This window comes from Aspergillus lentulus, assembly GCF_001445615.1.
Source record: "Aspergillus lentulus DNA, contig: Alt05, strain: IFM 54703, whole genome shotgun sequence".
Classification (NCBI taxonomy): domain Eukaryota; kingdom Fungi; phylum Ascomycota; class Eurotiomycetes; order Eurotiales; family Aspergillaceae; genus Aspergillus; species Aspergillus lentulus.
The window spans coordinates 1,659,985-1,679,059 of NW_028322121.1; the positions used below are offsets into that span (position 1 = coordinate 1,659,985).

Consider the following 19,075-nt stretch of genomic DNA (forward strand, 5'->3'; position numbering starts at 1 on the left):
AAATATACAACCTATCTGCAATCTACATCTGCGGCTAAATCGTTCGTGGATATGGGTAAATGCATTTAGCCCCGATCCGACAGATGAACTGATCCTCACGGGCAGGCTCTGGACTGGATTTCTCCACCAATCACCGAAAGCATCAAGTTATCAGCCTCCGCTATATAACAATCCCCCGCAATATCTTAGAAATCTACCATGACCATCAATTTGATGAACGTCAGTACCAAAGGTGGAAAGACAATATAGTAGTGTAGGATGTACAACAACCCCATCATCCCCGGGTTCAACCCGGACCCCTCCATCATCCGTGTCAACAAGGACTACTTCCTTGTCACCTCCTCCTTCGAGTACTTTCCCGGGGCACCTATCTACCACAGCACAGATCTCATCCGCTGGTCATTGATCGGGCATGCCTTGACAAAACCCAGCCAGCTGCAGATCCACACCCCCGAGCCGGGAGGCGGCATCTGGGCAACAACTCTACGCTACCACAAGGGGACCTTTTACATCATCGCCGCCAGTTTCGAGCGTTACCGCCCGCAGGAGGACGACCGTGTCTGGCCGCGAGGCTTTTACGTCAAGACAGAGAACATCTGGGACTCGGATTCGTGGTCTGATCCCGTGTATTTCGACCAGGTCGGGTTCGACCAGGATGTAAGCCCAGCCCGTTGAACCCAACCCTGACCGAACTAGACTAAGACTGAGAATAGCTGTTCTGGGACGATGATGGAACGGTGTACATGTCATCAACGTACCGCAAGCTCGTCCGCACGCCCGGCGCAAATATCAAGGATTTTGCAATCCACATCGCAACCGTCGACCTCGAGACGGGCAACTCCACCTCCGAGCCGAAGCTGATCCGCGAATCGGCTTCGGGGGTAGCGGAGGGCTCGCATATCTTCAAGCGGGGACGGTACTACTATCTCTTCACGGCGGAGGGGGGCACCGAGAGCGGGCACTGCGAGTGGGTTTGTCGGAGCGAGGTCAGTCCGTTTGGGCCGTGGGAGGTCGGGCCGTGTAATCCCCTGTGGCGGAATGGGGTGGACGACGAGGTGCAGAACACCGGGCATGCGGATCTGGTCGAGGACGCGGAGGGGAACTGGTGGGCGGTGTTCCTGGGGGTGAGGCCAGTGTGGAAGGATGGAGTGTGGGAGGAGTCGGTTTTTGGTAGGTGCATTCACCGTGCCGGAATTTACCCGCTGAGGTAGCTGACGATATCTGGTGGGTAGGTCGGGAGACATTCCTCGTTCCTATGGAGTGGAAGGACGACTGGCCGGTTATTAACGGCGGGCAGAAGGTTACTCTCAAGTCTGGGCCGGGGCTCTATGAGTATGAGCCGCCGGTGGCCTGGAGGGACGACTTTTCCAGTCCCAAGCTGCAGCTGGGCTGGTATAGAAAAAGTACGCGCTGCTGCAGTCCTATCATGGTGAATTCAGCTGATGATACAGATACACCGGTGAAAATCGACTACTCTCTTACCGAGCGTCCTAACCATCTGCGGCTGCACGGCGGACCATACAACCTCTCCTCACCGGCCTGCCCAACTCTTTTCCTAAGGAAGCAATCTTCCCGTCACTGTACCTGGGAGACCCGACTATCCTTCCAACCCTCGTCCGTCCACGTAGAAGCCGGCACGGTAGTCTACTGGAACTACTTCACACACAGCTCGATCGGCATCCGACTATCCACTGCTGGCCAGCGTATCGTACGCTTTCGACCGGCAGAAGGCGAGCCCATCGACCGGGAGGTGGGCCCCACCTCCGACATCATCTTCCTGATCGAATGCGGAGATAGGTATCGGTTCGGATACAAGGAGGTCAGCGAGGGAGTCGAATCTCCGACGCAGTGGATCGGCGAGGTTGCGAATAGCGTCATGACTAGAGCACCTCCTGTCGGGGCGCCGTTTACAGGCATGATGCTGGGATTGTACAGTTATGGCGAGTTGCAAAAGTGTCTCGCTCCCGCTGATTTTCATTACGCTGAGATTCGGTGATTCTGTACATTAGATCATCAGATCTTTCTTTTGATCTACTAAGTTGTTATGGGCATTTCACAATCATACAATTCAGTGCGGGATAGCAAGGCTGGACTTATGCGCAAAACATAAAAGCCTGCTTCTCTCGCTGATTCTGAACTGATAATAAGATCCAGAAAAGTGATCAGAACGAGCTTAACTCTTTTATCTGTCTTTGGCATGGCCTTTCCCTTATGATTAATCTACTGGCATTTCTAAAAGACATCTTAAGACATCAAAGGCTACCTACCGGGAATATTAGGAGGTTACTAGAGGTAAATAGATAAAGTCCAGAGGATAGAGGGGGCAACTGGTGATAGAATTACTTTACTCAGATATAATATTCCTATTCCTATCCCATTCCTATTCCATTCCTATTTCGAGATTCAGCATTTCATCACCTGGCTGGTTACCATTACCGTAATCCTTCACCTCATCCCACTAGCATTTCCCTTTCAAGTAACCTAGAGTAAGGGAAAATGGTACAAGCTACATGTGGCAAGCTTTTGTCTGGCTGCAAAGGCTGATTCAACCTCTGGGGTGTAAAGAGGATTAGAGATAGTACTGAGGAATACCAGTATTCATTCACACCCCCGTATGGTGATCTAATTCAATAGTCTTTTGATGAACTATGTTAGTAGGGTATGGAGATATGACAACACTCTTCAGTTATACTCTGAGCTCTAGCTTGGAATATAGTAAAATTGAATATTATGATATCTGCTTATTCAAGTTTTCTACGAGACTATGAAATTGGCCACTGGTCCATTTGTAGTCCTCCCTGGCACAGCCTCATGTATATTCTTGAAGCACGCATGGATAAGCAGGGTATAAATTCAATCACTGATTTACAGAGAAAGCTCTAATAAATCTATGCCATTGCACTGATTACATAGAAGAGAGCATGTCTGGTATTCCTAGTTACAACTTACTGAACGGAAAACACAAGGATCGGGTCTGGTTTACTGCCGAGGCAATGATGTATATCGTATCGAACGGCACACTTAACCTTATATGCGGCTTACTAGATAAGCTTGGTGAACGAGTATCTATCACCGAGGAAGTGGTCGAAGCGGTGCGCCACGCAACGATCGTGCAACGTCTATTGAAACATACTCCATCCGTCCAGGTAACCGAGAGAGCGGTGCTTCTCGCAGCTGAAAGTTGGTCTGGTGTAGAAATCCTCAGAGCCTTCGTTGAGCACAACAACAGGTTACCGATTACTCCAGAAGCGATTGAAGCAGCTGTCAACGATGATTTTGATAGCGAAAAGAAAATGAAAATTTTGCTCGAGAATTCTCCGTTGGTGGGAATAACGGAAAAAGCAGTAGCAGCAGTGGCAGCCTCTGGCTATCTTGGCAGCGAGAGAATCTTTGATATATTGTTTGCCGAGTGTAAAGGAGAGATCACATTGAATTTGCAGAGGGGCACGGAATATTTGGTCACACGGCTTCTGTCGGGGGGTCATGGAGCTACCCTTGTTGGACCCCCGATAGAGGAGGCCGTGCGAGTTGACAACCCTGAAATGGTGGCTTTGGTGCTGAAGAATCAAGGAATGCCCAAAAGCCCGTCTACTAAAGCAGTGGAAGGCGCAGTCGGAAACATTTCCGCAGGAAAAACCATTTTGGAGGTACTTCTCGGTCATGGCCTTCAAATGGAGATAACAGAATCTGTGGTACGGAGTGCAGCGCGCAACTTCACCAATGGTTATGAGCTGATAAATCTCCTTCTCGGCGATGGGGAGAGGGTACGAGTGTCGCAGTCAGGGACAGAGGCGATTGCTGGCCTATTACGTCCTGCAACCGTGCGTCTCCTGTTTGAGAGGCGCGAGGGCGAGTTCACGATATCAACGAGGATGATTGAAGCGGCCGCGAGGAATAGCTGCGATGTCTTGGAGGTTATTGCGTTGGATTCACGAAAACTATGGCCTCGAAGTGGAGATAACACAGAAAGCAGCCGAAATCGCGGCTGGGCACTCAACGGAAGCACTTCAAGTCCTGCTCGAGCAATGGGGACATCAAATCTGCATCACACTGAAGGTGATGGAAGCTGCAGCTATCAGCTACTCGGTCTACGACACGGTCAAGATGCTTTTCGACATACGTCCCGACGAGGTCTGCCTATCAGAGGATTTCTGGGTAGCGGTTGCTGGAAGCCATCATGTTCCAGAGCAGAGTGTGGATCAGCTTTCTGAGTACTGCAACTGTATTCAGATCACAGAGGACCTTGTTAACGCGGTGCATAAACGGGGCCCGTTCAACAAAGACTTATTGAGCAAGCTTCTCTGCCACAACAAGGTGCGGATCACTACCAGCGGAGTACAGGCAATTGTGAAATTGTTGGATTGGGAGACCTTCACTTTGATGATGGGTCAACACAGACATTATATCCACCTCGTGGACAGAATTGTTGAAGTTGCAGCAGAGAACGAGGATCATGGGTTTGAAATTGTCGAGTTTCTAATTCTTGAGCATAATGAATCACGTCCTTGGTGCATTGAACGTATTCTCGAAGCGGCTGCGAGGAATCCACGAGCCGGCTTTCATATCATGCAACTTCTCCTCTGTGAATTCCCACATGCGCGATCCGTCACGGAAAGGTACTCATAGCAGCGGCTGAGAACACAGACAAAAGCCTAGGGGAACGGATCTTCGAGTACTTCTCGATGAACGGGATGGCGAAGCGGTGGTCACGAATGCCGTGGTTAAGGCAGCCATTGCCAATTCGCTTCCGGAAAGTATCATAATGGAGTTGCGACAACTGGTTGAAGATTCATGACTCTTGACTGACGAGTAAATGTGTCAAGTTTAGGAACCGCTGTGGATCCTATGGGACTACCTTATTCAGTTATTCGTCGTCAGGTCACTAGGTTGGTACTCCTGGGACTACCCAAGGCACATGCAAGATTTTAATTCGAAGCTGGGGAGCTGCCTGGGCGATATCCGACCCCCAGGACTCTGCTAGAGCCGGTATTCAATCTCGGGCGATTAAAGGTGCCATCCTCATCTACGGAGATACGGGTGACTTCAGATGCACTGCGAAAGCGTCTTCTATATAATGTATTTCATATTGAGTAGAGGGAATTGCTAACCTCCTTAGCCCAATGCTAATCATAGACAGAAGCGGAATCGTGGATCATCATCCCCCATATTATCCAACACACTGGGATCCAAATTCAACCGATAGTCCCTCTTGCCTTCATCCCGTTTCTTATTCTCTATCACGACCCCCACAGCAAACACCGTACTCATGATCCCACAGAGCAGCATCATCGCCAGCGACACACTATATCCGACAGTATACCTTGGCGCCGAATCCTTATTGAAGATATTACTCGCGATGATCCCTCCAATATTCCCAAACCCAATCTGAATCGCCAGCCCAATAGCCCGCTTATAGTGCCCGCCGAGGTTATTCGCCATCCAAACAATCGCCACCGGCTGGACGATATAGCAGCCCGTGGTGACAAAAAAGACAGCCATGTAGCGCACATGCTTGTTCAGGCCGCCCAGCTCCGCGGGAGGACCCTGGCAGAGCAGGATGACATACCCGATGCTGGCGAAGAGGACGCCGAACATGATGAACCCGTAGCGGTGCCGCATGCGGTCCGTTAGGTACGAGACGATCACGGTGACGACGGCCGCGACCACCCAGACGGGGATACTGTGGACCTGGCTGTCGATGCCGTTGTAGCCGAGCGAGTTGACGATCGACGGGATGAACAGCGCGGTTGCGTACCCTGACACGGTGATGCTGATGTAGATCAGGCTGCCGACGTAGATCTTCCAGTCGGACATGATGCGTTGCCATGCCGCGCCGTCTAGCCTATCCATCCTCGCCCCGTCGTGGCCGCCTAGGTCCCGCGCGTTGCGTTCCTTGAGCAGCGCCTTCTCCTCGGCGTTGAGGAACCGGGCTTGCTCGGGCCAGTCGGCGATGAGGAATTTGGCCGGCAGCGCAGAGACAATCGATAACAGGCCCTCGATGATGAAGATCCACCGCCACCCCGAGTAGCCTGCTAGCCCGTGCATATGGTAGAGGGCGTAGGCTAGGAGGCCGCCAAAGGCACCGGCGACCAGGCCGGCTACCCAGAGGAGCGAGAAACGCTTCTGGAAGTCGTGGCGCCGGTAGTACATGGACATCAGGTATGCGCAGCCGGGGACGAAGCCTCCTTCGCAGAGGCCTAGGAAGAAGCGGCACGCAACCAAGCCGGCTTTGTTCTTTACCAGGCCCTGGCACATGCATGTTATACCTGAGTTGTTAGCATGTCCGCTATCAAGTAGCGCAAGAGAAGGGTAAGGGAATGGCAGACTTACCCCAGCAAAAGGTCAAAGCACTGATCCAGGTCGACGGCGCAAACCGCTTGAGGATAATATTGCTCGGGATATCGGCGATGATATACGGGACGAAGAAGATCTGCATGGCAAGCGCCATGTCCTTACCGGACATCTTCAACTCCTTGAGGATCCCCAGCACCGCCACATTGCCCAGGTTGATTCGATCCAGGAAGCCAAACACGAAGATGACCCAGAGAGGCACCATCAGATGCAGGTCGATCTTGCGCAGAAGCGCCTGCTCGCGCTTCTCGTTCATCTCGATCTCCGGGGCCGCAGTTTCCAGGCTACTGCCTGTTTGGCTGATCTCATGATTGGCCTGTTTTTCCATGGCGAGCAAGCAATCTCTTCCTGGGATTGAGGAACTGATACGGGTGCGTTGAGATGGCTGGGGAAGAGAAAAAAAATACGACTATTTAAACGTCACAGCATAGCGTGGCCAGCCACGGAACCTGTTACTAACAGGAATTTGACAAAAAGGAGATACCCCTGCTAGAGGACTTGAGATAAATACACGTTAATGTAACATAACCAGAAAACCAAGACGAAGAGTCTTGTCGACACGGACATTTATCCCCTCACGGCACACTGACCCCTGCACAGGGGCACACCACGGGCTCGACGACAGTCGGGCCGGGACCAGATTCCTTGTTCGAGTCTCGCAATCGCATGGATGATGCATGACTAGTGAGATAACTAAATGTCTAGGCCGGCGGGGATGGCGGTTAGTGGTTAGTGTCACTCTCGGTTGCACGGGTGGCACATATCGACAAATTAAACAGTGAAACAAGTGGCCTTGTCCACTCACGGGCCAAGAGGAGGATTGGACCATCGGATGAACAGTGCAGGCTAGTTTATTAAACCCGACATGGGTTGACTCGATATCATTAGGTCATGCCAACCGGTCATTCAAGGCACTGCAACCTCAATTAATCATGCCTGAATCGCTGCTGAGACATGGGAATTTTTGCCTCTGCCCGTGGCGCTGAGTGTGTTCATCCTGCCGAACGGGTGGAGATCGAGAACATGACCGACAATTGCTGCGATTAATTGGCTGCCGCAGTCTCGTACTAGCCAGAAGAGCCAGCCAGCTTGTTGATGGAAATTACACATGTTCCTGTGTTCTGGGCTCAACGGTTCAGTCTCAATTCTCCGCGACACGAAAGTACCGTCTGTGACATGGTCTGATTGATCCCTGTCTCTCTGCTGGACTCTCTGCATTTATGTGCAGGTCTCCCTGCCCTTTGCCCCTGACGCAAAATGTGCGATATGTGTCTGTCCGTAGGCCATGCCTCTGTTTAGCGACTATGGGGATCACCCGGACAGCTCTGCGCGGCTGTCCTATCCATCGCTGGTCTTTGCCATCGTCACTCCTCTCGTGGTGATTGCAAGGCTGCTCGGTCGCCGGTTTCTTTCCGGTCGCGTTGGCGCAGACGACTGGACGATTCTGGTATCTTGTGTGAGTATCAGCAATTGCAGAGGTCTGGCTGCGTATTGACTCGTCGTAGGCTTTTGCAGAAACGGTTTCCATCCAGATGATCATCGGTAAGTTGGCGGACTCTGCCAGTAATGCGACACAGCTGATGGACTAGTCTGCGGATGGGCATTTGGCAAGCATCAGCATGAGATGCCCAAGGAATTGGTCCTCAGAACATTAAAGGTATGTCCGTCAACGCAAACACCTGGCTTCAGCTCACATCGACAGCTCTACTTCGTGGCCCAGATCCTCTACAAGGTCAACCTCGGCTTGACAAAGATCAGCATCCTCCTCCTGTACATCCGCCTGTTCGTCCATCGCTGGTTCCTCCGGACCTGCTGGGTGTGGATCGCCATCATCGTCTCCTTCACCATCGGCACCGTCTTCTCCAGCATCTTCCAATGCACCCCCGTGCAATGGGCCTTCAACAAGTCCCTCCCCGGCCGCGGCACCTGCATCAATATGACGGCCTTCTGGTACGCCAACGCAGCATTCAACATCCTCACCGACCTGGTCCTGATTGCGCTGCCCATCCCCGTCGTCCTGAAGCTGCAACTCCCGCTCAAGTCCAAGGTCGCTCTCTGCGGCATATTCGCCGTGGGTCTTTTGTAAGTCCTTCCCTATATGCATCTAAGATGGATACCTGGTTGACCGGCAATAGCACCTGCATCACCTCCGTCCTGCGCATCACAACCCTCAACGTCGCCACCAACCACCTCGACACAACCTGGAACAGCATCGGCTCATCCATGTGGACCGTCATCGAATCCAACCTCGGCATCATCTGCGCCTGTCTCCCCGCCCTGCGTCGCCCGCTCTCCTTCTTCTTTCCTCGGCTCTTCAGCAGACTGCACAAAAGCTCTGCGGGGCCTGCATCGCACGGGAATCGCTCGCTACCGGTGGACGCGACGCCAAAAAAAGTCGAGGGGTGGAGCGTGCTGGATGAGGGCGGAGCGGACGCGACTGTTTCGGCAGAGGAGCAAGAGAGGATGAGCCCGGAGGCGTGTGTCATTAGGAAGACTACGAGGGTTGTGGTGCGGTATGATGAGATGAACAGTGAGATTGAGATGGGGCAGTATGCTAATCGGGGTTGACTATTTTTAATGGTGTTTACTGGTACACTATGTAGACAGTATAGGCGTATTCTTATACATTAATCGGGTTGATGCTTTATATATGTATTCTGGGGTTGATTGTCCAAGGGCGCAAGGTAAGAGTATAGTGCACAGCATCTTATCTCAGACCAAGCAAAATAGAATGACCAAACAGTGAGCAAGCCAAATAGGAGACTCTTGTTCTTCTCCCATTTCCACCAGTTTGACCGTCATCCTCACTGCATGTCCATCCATTATTAAACTATACAAGGCTGAGTCACTTCATATTTCTAAAAATAAGGTATATACTGCATCTCTTCGATTATTCCTTATTAAGAATTTGATATTGATATTGCTACTTATATGATAATTCAAACCTGTAAGCAGGGCTTAGGATAAAGATATATACTAAGCTTAAATCCTGCACAGCAACTTAGTATACTAATGAACGAACAGGTTAAGCCCCTTAGAGACTGAAAATATCAATCAAAAAATCAAATACTTTATTTATTCTCTGTATAGGTAACGATACATAGCTAATAATACTGCAGTAAAATTGAGAGCATCGTAGGGCGCATAACAGGCCTCCATGGCCATATGTCGAGCCTATACAATTATGATGCCAGCCACCGCAACATCAACGGATTCTAATCAGCCCTGAGCCCTTTGAATTTTGGAATAACATAAAAGTAAAAGCTGGCGTATGCTCTGACTCTGCAAGCTGTAAACTCATTCATCTTGTGGCTGGCTGTTACCTGCATGGACAGCCACGGAGCCGCTCCGCAAGGGTCATAGACTCTGATGGGCCTGGTGAGCTTCAAGCTCTCCTGCTCTTAGTATGGGTGGCATCATCGGAGTGCAATAGAAGTAGTGAGACTGTCATAGCAGATATTCTTGCAATGGAAGAGTTCTGTTGATTAGGGGCTCATTGCTGAATATATGCAGCAGTAGGTTGCGTTTAGTGTGGGATATCGAAGTGCTTGATCTGGATATATAAGTTGAAATGATAGTATAATCCGATCCACAAAAGCATGTGCTATTGGACCACTAGAGCTTCCTTTTACATAAAATGCATGTCTCCATATGGAATACTAGAATAGTGGATACTGATAACAGCCCTATGGGCGAATGGGCCCTTGGAATGATCGCTTAAGTACCTAGCATGGCCGTATTTGTTCTCATCCTATTGAACTGTTTTTCTGTGGATACTGTACGACTTTCCATTTCCAGATTCAGTCCAAAGTGCCGCCGCTTTTTGCTCACTAAGCCAGTGGGATCATAACTGGAGAGAGAGAGTGCATACCCTGATTACTCCCTGAGCATCCCAGAGCACTCTAAATAGCCCCTGATTACTTACTAATCCTTGCCTAAACTTGTCTTGAGTAGGTTTAATTATTCACCCTGAGCACCATATAATAGCTGAATAAAAGTTATTACACCAAGCCTAGCTGTATCTATTCACACTCCCTTCTTTAGAAGCTATACTTAGTTTTCAGTTTTATACTAACTACTATACTTGTGTCTAGGTTCTAGTACAAACCATGCATTGTTATAGCCTTATAAGATTGGTGTGTTATACTACTATAATACTATTTTCTAGTTTCCACCCACACTTCTGGGTATTAGCTCTTATTATAAGGAGGATTCTGCAAGAGTATTATTCCCTAATATTATATAGAGGTGCCTGCCTTACTAGGGGCTTTCCTAGGTACCTGATGACTACTAGCATAAATATTTTTATATTCTGTGCTTGCATGTGGCTTGAGATGGGAGGCTATATAATAAACACTCCTTGTTTTCTTACCAAAAAGCCTTACCGTCTTGTCTTTGCTGAAGGGGTATTCAGCGAAATTCATCTCACATGCCACAAGTAATCAGTTACCAGCTGCTTGCTCACAAACAGTGGAAGTCAATCTTCAATCCCCCTCATATAATACTCCTCCATCTCCCTTTCATCCATCCCCAACGACTCCATCTCAACATCAAACGGCCAAGATCCATTCCAGATGGGTCTCTCCCCTGTTTTCTGCCTTTTCGGTGGCAGGAACGGATCCAATCCGCCACTGTTGACGGCGCGTCCATACATCATCCAAAGATAACCCAATTCCACCCTGAACCAGCCATCGTAGTCAGGACTCAGCGCAGGTCGCCGCTCAACAGCCTTGACATATGGGCCCTCACCAAACTCATTCTTGATGTCACCATCCACAACCCTGAGAACCTCCTCGTCGATCCAGAGACAGACATCAGTTGAAACAGGGGCCGGTCCTAGCTCAGTCAAGGGGTCGTCCAAAATCACTCCCCGTTCTCTGGGGAGCTGCTGCGTGTGCTGTATGCACCACTCATCGAATTTCTCTCGAACCTGAGGGGCGGAGAGATCGCGGTACTGAGCTGAATCCTCTAGTAGGCTGAGTCTGAGCCTATTCTTAAGGTTATCCACCGGGGCAGGGTCTGGAGGGGGGATTCCCAAAGAGGAGAACCCCTCATTTTGGATGCGGATGCCGTCTTGACGGGAGAGCTTCATCCATGACTGGGGGTATCGGAGTTCATACTCGATGGCGGAGTAGACGTTATCTTTGATCTTTTGCAAAGTGCGCTGCCATGCCAGTTCAAGGGCGGGGTCATAGCTGGTGCGAATGACTAGGTAGCCCCAGGTGGTGGTTCGGGAATCCAGGTAGTTGCAGCGGAACTTGACAGAAGGGCGGTTCCAATCATCCATTCTGATCAGCGTACAGGGTATTGCTTTCTATAGAATAAATCTGATGATTGTAGATGCTTTTCTTATTTCTGTCATGACCATCATCTGGGGGGTGAGGGGTAAATTTGATGGTTGATGAAACGTGTTAGAATGAGACCTTACTGAAGTTTTCAACCCAGGTAAGGTGACTTAGAACCTCACTAAGGTCTTAACTTTACCCTATGTATCCCGACACCTTTGGCGAACTTTCCGAGAACTTGCTGAACTACACCCCTGTATGTGCCCCTTTGAATCAGTGAAAAGTGCCAAGCCTCTATAGGCTTTTTATGTTTAGCTGCTATAGCTCTGGCTAGTACTCTTTAGTAATTTCTTACTACTATCATCAATTTCAAGGAAGCGGCATTCGGCCAATCTGTTCTCTCCTTTCTTCAATGATCACAATCTACTTTGTCAGAATAGTACATGGCTATTGATAAACAGACTTCTACGTCGATCCCTCACTCTTCCTCGGCAGTTCCTTCACGGTGGATCAGGACTCTCAAGAGAATCGTACGAAACCCATGGAGGTAAGTACAGTTCTACATACACTAGAGGATATCTGAGCTGAGCTTTCAGTTTAATTTCTATCATGCTGTTCACTGCTCCTGTCTGGTTGGTGTGGAGTTACATAGGGTGGCCTAATGGAGCAGACTTGGCCTTTTCGCTCAATACTTTCTTGTTGCTCCTTCATTGGGTCGTATCGCAGTATGTCGATGGACTGAGGGAATAATGGTTGTGTCACAGAAGACTTTCTTTCTACCCCATGCACTCCTGTTTCTTTTTTCTTCTCTTTCTCTAACTACATGAAACAAACACTAGTTAGTGTTTTAGACAGTTTAGCTCAGGCCGTGGCTCATGTTCATGCGCTAAACCTAATTGGTTTTCCCTGCGTGCTTTTCCACCCCCAGAATCTTCAGTCTCTACTACAGTCTACACGCCGTGGGACGTACAACCTCCGACTCAAGAGTGGTTGACTGTTGACCAGCCTGCTATAAACCACTCCCCGTTGCGACGGATATGGCAGCCTCACTCCCACTTGAGCTTCTAGCTGAGATAGCAGGGTATCTTAAAAATGCAGGTGCTTCCCTAGTTGCATGTACAGCCGTCTGCCGTCACTGGCAGGCAGCGTTTGAGCCGTTCATATACTCCACATTAAATATCTACAGTGAGGATGGCTTCAAAGATGGCGAGATTTGCCTCAGACGATTCCAGGGACTCAGTTCTGGGACAGGAATCGCACGGCGAGCATGGATTCGTCAGCTGTGGTACTATATTATTGTCCCCTTTGACCTCCCAGACTGGCACGCTCGTAAAGAGGAAGGCTACAGCACCAACAATGCCAGTCGACAGGCAAATGACACGGCATTCCAAACAGCAATGGTGAATCTATTTGATACGCTGGAGTCTTGGGATACGAGTCATCGCCTCGCTGTCTTTCTAGTGGTCCAAGGGTGTGAGCCAGGCCAGGAGCCGTATACAACAGAGGATGATGAAGCTGGATTGTATACTTGGGCTTTCACAGACGGGCGCACACGGTCTGTTCCTGTGTATCGCGCGCGATTCCATGATAATGGTGCATTAATGCTACGCGATGTTCCTTGCATAGACAAAATATCGCTTCCTCACCGGATATGGGCTGGCGCGGCCATGCAGATTGCTCAACACTGTCCGGAACTGACAGAACTGCATTTGGACTTGGATGACTATATCAGACCAGATCATCTGGGATACATTAAAGAACGGCGTCAAGGTATAGGGCATTCCTATCTGTTAGAAGCCCACCAACATATTTTGCAGCCTTACTGATCTTCTGGCAGCTGTATCTGAAGGCGTGAAACACATTTCTTCCACATTGAGGGTCTTCTGCTATGAAAATGGACATGAGAGCAATTGGAAGGATACCATGCCCGCCTTGAAATGTTCTATCCTCAAGCGTCGATTTCCTATCCATCAGCATTCGAGATATGAGCCTTTCCCTCTGTGAGCTAAAACTAGTTCAAGTCCCTCTATCTCTAGATTTTCTGTGGCCTCTGGATGAGAAAGGTCATTCACTCCCTGGCAACACATCTTTATACTGGCCCAATTTGGAAATTTTGACTCTACAGCAATTCCAGCCGTGGCTTCCTTCAGGTAAGAATTTTTCCTCAACATTCATATGTTGTATGGATATTGTAGACGCAATATCTCAATTGCCTCTAAGCCACTAACTGTTGATACACAATAGGTGAATGGATCGTTCGCCCCACCCCAGAGCATGAAGCCATGATCGCTGCGATCGACGACTGGGAGGCAGAAATCTGCGACTCTGAAAGAGGATGCATGCAGCGACCCATCTTCGAGCAAGAGCAGTTCCATCGACTATTCATCTCTTTGGGTTACGCCGCAAGGCGCATGCCTCGCTTGAGGGCCATCAGTTTTGATCTCAATCACTCGACCAATTTGAATTTCAGTTTTTCAAACACAACTGGCTCGTTTAGCGCCGAGTGGGAGCTTCGACTTTGTGATTCATATAAACCTGATGATCGGGTTGCTGCTGCCTAGGGATTACAACTGGATGAACTGCTGGTGAAACATGATGGTTTGCAACTTATTGCAACTTTGCAACACTGGCCGCCAGTCGAGGGGAAGTCTATGTGATTGACAAACTTGAAGGTTGGCAATACCTCAATGATAGTCACCTGGGGGCCCTTTTTGGGGGCGATACAGTTCTACGCGATGCACTGTCGCTCAGAGCCAGGAGCTGTCAAAGCGAAAGATGTCAACATGTACCCCGTCGGCTATTGAGTAGCTCGATGAATACGAGCAGACGTTTCTCGAAGCCAGCAGTTTCTATTTGAGCCAACAGCAGAATCATCGACAAACATACACCGAAGCCGGATCGACTGTCCGGAGCCCTCTGCTTGAGACTCATTTTATGTGCGACGACGAGAACGCTTCGACAGATTGGCGTCAAGCTTCTTGCGGCGAGAGCTCGTCTCTTCCTCACGCCAACAAGGCTCGGGACCTGCCACTTTGCGCGATGCATTTCCGAGTCAGAGCTGGTCTGCGAAAGACTTCGTTCCGGGGATAAACGTCTCCCTACGTTTCTGCCTCCGGTCAATCGAGTAACTCGGAAGTGCAATCCCCAGGGATTAGAAGCAGGTTGTCGGTGATTGTCTCATCCTCGTCGTATAAAACATCCATAAATGGCGCAGCACAACTAAGCTCAGAAAAAGCAACTCATCACGATACAATTTGCCCTAACAAGCCACTGTTATGAGTACATATTCACTAAGGAAGAGGACTGTAGTCTCGTGGCAGTAGCAGGCACAGCAGCGATACTACTCAAAGAGACTAATCATATTAATTGTGAATGGTTATAGCCATGCTGACAGCCACTACATTCTAAACTTGCATCTCTTTCATGCAAGACCGCGGAAGCAAACTGCAAGTGAATACTCTTTATAGCTGCGGACGTTAGTGAATTTACACCGACATGACCAGCGCAAACGGAGCAACCGCTCCCCCGTCTCTAATGCCAATTCTCCTCTACGTCTACCACACTTCCAAACTCTCAAGCGTCCCAATGGCGGATACTGAAAATCAAGCAATCTCGCCCATAGATCGGGAGTACGTGCCAAGGAAAAGACGCAGACCACTCGATAGAAGACCAACAGCTGGTACACAGTGTGAGCTAGATGATGAGTTCACCAGAGAAGTGAAAGAGCTGGTGCTTAGGTGAGAGATTCTCAACACCTCTCAGCAATCCTCCCCTTGCTCACTGACTTCTCTGGTAGCTATTTCCTCAACCCGAGATACAGCGATTTGACTATTCTCTGTCACAATAAGATGTTCCCAGCACATAGGAACATCATCTGTTCCCAATCCAAGTACCTTGAGGTGGCTTGTGATAGACGATTCAAGGTAGTTTCTTTCATTCCTTCAAGCATGAACAATACTGACTTGATACAACGATAGGAAGGTGACGGGCAGATAAGGCTCGATAGTCAAGATCCAAAACTCGTCAAAAAGACGCTTGAATTCCTCTATACTGGCAACTATACCTATGATGCTCCCCCAAAAGACGCAGAGATGGAGCCACTGTCAGAAAGAGAGATTGAACGTTTCGCGCAGTCTGAGGGACGAACAAGCATTGCAAACCCACGAACCGGCGAGTCTTACTTCCATGCGCAGATGTACGCCCACGGGGACTAACTCCAAATTGATGCTCTCAAGCTCAAGGCAGAGGAGCGCTTCAAGGTACAGTTCCACAGCGGAGACTGATCGGGGACTCAGAGACCTTGTTGTGCAACTTACAAGCTGTAACCTGCCACTTCTGAGAAGGGAGGTGAATCCTATACTGGACGGTGATCTCTTGGACCGTGTTCCCAGCTTCACGCGTGATATTTGTCTTTCTGCTGTGGAGAGATGCGCTCAGCGTGAAAGATACTACCCGGAGTTGGGCTTTTAGAACCCAGCATATGCAGCCATACAGTACGCTTAGACGTTCATACACCTTCAGCACCGTTAGCGAGGGAGCTAGTCATGTCTACAAACATGGTCTAAAGGAATTGGAAACGCACAGATGAAGACAAGTCTCATGATTAGCCTAGGTTCAAGGTATTATGGCGCTCAACTATAGATCTTCCAATAACAACATATTGATACTACATCACCATCCTCGACGGACCCTGAAAGAGCCCTCCTCCCGGATATCCCTGCTCGAGCTACCAACATACACCTTGAATGTTCCACTTGGCACCACCCACTTCTGCTGCTGCACATCCCAGTAGCTCAGATCCCGGCGTGTCAGCTCAAACGTCGCCCGCCCCATCTGGCCAGGCTGGAGCATCATCTTCTGGAAGCCACGCAGCTGCTTAGGCGGAGTCGCGGGCGCAGAGTCAGGAAGACCAATGTAAAGCTGCGCCACCTCGGCACCAGCCACGCGTCCATTATTTCTCACGAAGACGGAAACCTGGCCAACAACCTCGAACAGGTCGGCCGGACCGCCGGGGACAACTTTTCCGTTGGCCGGCCCAGCGTTCGTGTATACGTTCACCCAGAGACCGCTGTACTTGAAGTTGGTGTAGGACAGGCCGTAGCCGAACTCGTACCGCGGGGCGATCCCGTTCGCATCGAAATGGCGGTAGTCAATGTACAGACCCTCGGTGAAATCGTCCGTCTCAGCGTTGATCCAGCTGGTGCCGTAGTCGGCGGCCTGCTTGGCAATCGTGTAGGGCAGCTTTCCGCTGGGGGCCGTGTCGCCGTAGATCACGTCGACAAGAGCATTGCCGCTTTCCTGGCCGGGAAGGCCGGCCCAGACGATCGCCTTGACGCTGGGCTGGGCGAGGATGGTCTCGAGGATGATGGGGCCGACGCTGTGGACGACGACGATGACGTTCTTGCTGGCGGCGGCGACGGCCTTGACTAGCTCGTTGCCGTTGTGCCAGGGGTCGAGGTTGTTGCGGTCGCCCTGGTTGCCCTCGACGGTGATGTAGCCTTCGCCTGAGTCGGAGTTGATGAAGACGATGGCTGTTTCGGCGGCGGCGGCTGCGGACGCTCCCGCAGTGGGGTCGTTGGTGGTGCTGGGGACGATCTTGGTGCCGTCGGCTGCAGCACGTTTCTGGATGGCGTCGAGGGGCCCGACGAGATACTGTCCTGTCAGTATGTTGTGCGTGAGAAGCGTAGGGGCAACTTACGGGAAACTCGGCGGTCCCACTTCCCCAGCCCATTGCGAGCGTGCCATTGTTGCAGCCGCGGTCAGAGCAGGCGTTGGGTCCGGCAGGGTTGACGATGGCGTCGAGGCCGACGATCGCCAGACTCTTGGGCTTGCGCAGGGGCAGGCGCTGGTCGTTCTTGAGTAGAACGATGGAGTCACGCGCTACTGCCCGGGCGACGGTGGCGTGGTCGGCTGTCACGTCGACGTTGGCCTTGCCGCCGTTCCATGAACTAAACGCCGTGGGAGGATACCCCCGATCCTGGCCGACGAGGTACCATGCGGCCAGAATACGAGTGACCATATCGTCAAGACGAGACTGCGGGACAGACCCATCGGCCACGGCTGCCTCCAGATTCGATCCCCAGAAAATACTACCGGGAGGATTACTGAAGTCACTTCCCGGCATGGTCATATCCAATCCGGACACGGCGCTGTTGACGGTGCTGTGCTGTGCATTCCAGTCGCTCATGATGTACCCAGGGAAGCCGAGCTCCTCCTTCATCAACTTGTTGTTGAGCTCGTCGCTCTCGCACGCCCAGGTGCCGTTGACCTTGTTGTACGAGCACATCACCGACGCGACGTCGGCCTTGACCGCGTTCATGAACGGCCACACGTACAGCTCGTGTGCCGCGCGGTCGCCGATATTGGAGCTGATCGTGTCGCGGTAGTGCTCCTGCTCATTTCCCAGCCAGTGCTACTTGATCGTTAGCACCCGGGGTTTCAGGTAGGCGAGGAGAGCATACCTTGGCGCAAGCCTGCACACCCGAGTCCTGCATCCCTCTGATGGTCTTCTCCATAGCGATACCACTCAGATACGGATCAACTGAGAATCCTTCCCAATTTCTGCCGCCATTGGGATTCTTCCCCAAAGGTCCAGCCACGGGACCCAGCTGCACGTGAACACCCAGTCCCTTCGCCTCAGCACCCATTGCTGCTCCCCGCGCATACAGCAGCTGCGTATCCCAGGTTGCACCAGCATTGATACCCGCCGGGAAGGCCGTGACGGGGTTCGCGAAGCGGATACCTAGCGGCGAGTCCTGCAAACACAAGGAAGGATAGTCGATCGAAGCGGGCTTGTATGTGTTGCCCACGCAGGGGCCGCCCATCCATTTGACTCCGGTCACTAGCCCCACCTTTTCAGTCTGGTTGAGCTTCTGCAGGGCATCTTTGGCGCGGGAGTAGGCCTGATCCCAGTTGCTGCCACCAGAACCGTAGGCGTGGACGGTCACGGCGGCCGCCAGGAGAGAAAGGAAGAGGTTCTGCATATCGGCGGGCGTCGATGCTGATCACTGGGAAACATATCGGAAAAGGGAGACTTTCGTCGCTATTTATCTCGCGCCGAGCAAATAGTGAGAGCGGAAGGAATCGACAGGGGCGTGTGGCCCCTTGCTTCCCCGCATGGGCCATGCTTCTGTTATTGGATCAATAGCGCGCGGCCACAGTGGACAGATGGGAATGAAAGATGGAATGGACCACATCGGTGGTCTAGATTGACTAGCTAGCATGCATTTTAGTGGCTTTGCTTCTTGTAGAGTCACCGCATGGCTCATGAAAGATGCATCCCGACATCGCACCTCTCTCGTGGCACTGTTACATCGCGGGTTCTCCGCAAACTTTACAAAGGAGATTAACAATGCACGGGCCATGATTATTGGACGGGTCGGAGACATGACCTCGCTAGCAGACGGCTAGTCTTATTGTCCTTAGTTCCCCGCAAAGAA

The 19,075-nt window shown here is 50.9% G+C and overlaps 7 protein-coding genes across 7 annotated transcripts; 4 read left to right on the top strand and 3 right to left on the bottom strand.

Moving 5' to 3' along the window:
- Nucleotides 1-258: 258 nt before the first annotated feature.
- ALT_3198 (glycoside hydrolase family 43 protein) lies at nt 259-1,996 on the top strand (the record flags this gene model as incomplete). Its single annotated transcript, XM_033561737.2, has 4 exons — nt 259-657; nt 714-1,170; nt 1,233-1,403; nt 1,452-1,996. The coding sequence occupies 4 exons, from the start codon at nt 259-261 to the stop codon at nt 1,994-1,996; spliced, it is 1,572 nt and encodes a 523-aa protein (XP_033417628.2).
- Nucleotides 1,997-2,921: 925 nt separating this feature from the next.
- ALT_3199 (uncharacterized protein) lies at nt 2,922-4,626 on the top strand (the record flags this gene model as incomplete). Its single annotated transcript, XM_033561736.2, has 2 exons — nt 2,922-3,914; nt 3,967-4,626. 2 exons carry the CDS (start codon nt 2,922-2,924, stop codon nt 4,624-4,626), a joined length of 1,653 nt encoding a protein of 550 aa, XP_033417627.2.
- A 501-nt stretch (nt 4,627-5,127) lies between these two features.
- On the bottom strand, nt 5,128-6,679 carry ALT_3200 (putative transmembrane transporter; the record flags this gene model as incomplete). Its single annotated transcript, XM_033561735.1, has 2 exons — nt 5,128-6,266; nt 6,331-6,679. The coding sequence occupies 2 exons, from the start codon at nt 6,677-6,679 to the stop codon at nt 5,128-5,130; spliced, it is 1,488 nt and encodes a 495-aa protein (XP_033417626.1).
- A 957-nt stretch (nt 6,680-7,636) lies between these two features.
- ALT_3201 (putative plasma membrane protein Pth11-like) lies at nt 7,637-8,919 on the top strand (the record flags this gene model as incomplete). The annotated part of the gene is made up of 5 exons (XM_089599516.1): nt 7,637-7,798; nt 7,857-7,893; nt 7,941-8,008; nt 8,072-8,433; nt 8,487-8,919. The coding sequence occupies 5 exons, from the start codon at nt 7,637-7,639 to the stop codon at nt 8,917-8,919; spliced, it is 1,062 nt and encodes a 353-aa protein (XP_089456259.1).
- Nucleotides 8,920-10,828: 1,909 nt separating this feature from the next.
- ALT_3202 (uncharacterized protein) lies at nt 10,829-11,638 on the bottom strand (the record flags this gene model as incomplete). The annotated part of the gene is made up of 1 exon (XM_033561733.1): nt 10,829-11,638. The coding sequence occupies one exon, from the start codon at nt 11,636-11,638 to the stop codon at nt 10,829-10,831; it is 810 nt and encodes a 269-aa protein (XP_033417624.1).
- Nucleotides 11,639-12,673: 1,035 nt separating this feature from the next.
- Nucleotides 12,674-14,197, top strand: ALT_3203 (F-box protein; the record flags this gene model as incomplete). The annotated part of the gene is made up of 2 exons (XM_089599517.1): nt 12,674-13,406; nt 13,881-14,197. 2 exons carry the CDS (start codon nt 12,674-12,676, stop codon nt 14,195-14,197), a joined length of 1,050 nt encoding a protein of 349 aa, XP_089456260.1.
- Nucleotides 14,198-16,307: 2,110 nt separating this feature from the next.
- Nucleotides 16,308-18,619, bottom strand: ALT_3204 (beta-glucosidase; the record flags this gene model as incomplete). Its single annotated transcript, XM_033561732.2, has 3 exons — nt 16,308-17,288; nt 17,335-18,048; nt 18,098-18,619. 3 exons carry the CDS (start codon nt 18,617-18,619, stop codon nt 16,308-16,310), a joined length of 2,217 nt encoding a protein of 738 aa, XP_033417623.2.
- Between the last annotated feature and the right edge of the window lie 456 nt (nt 18,620-19,075).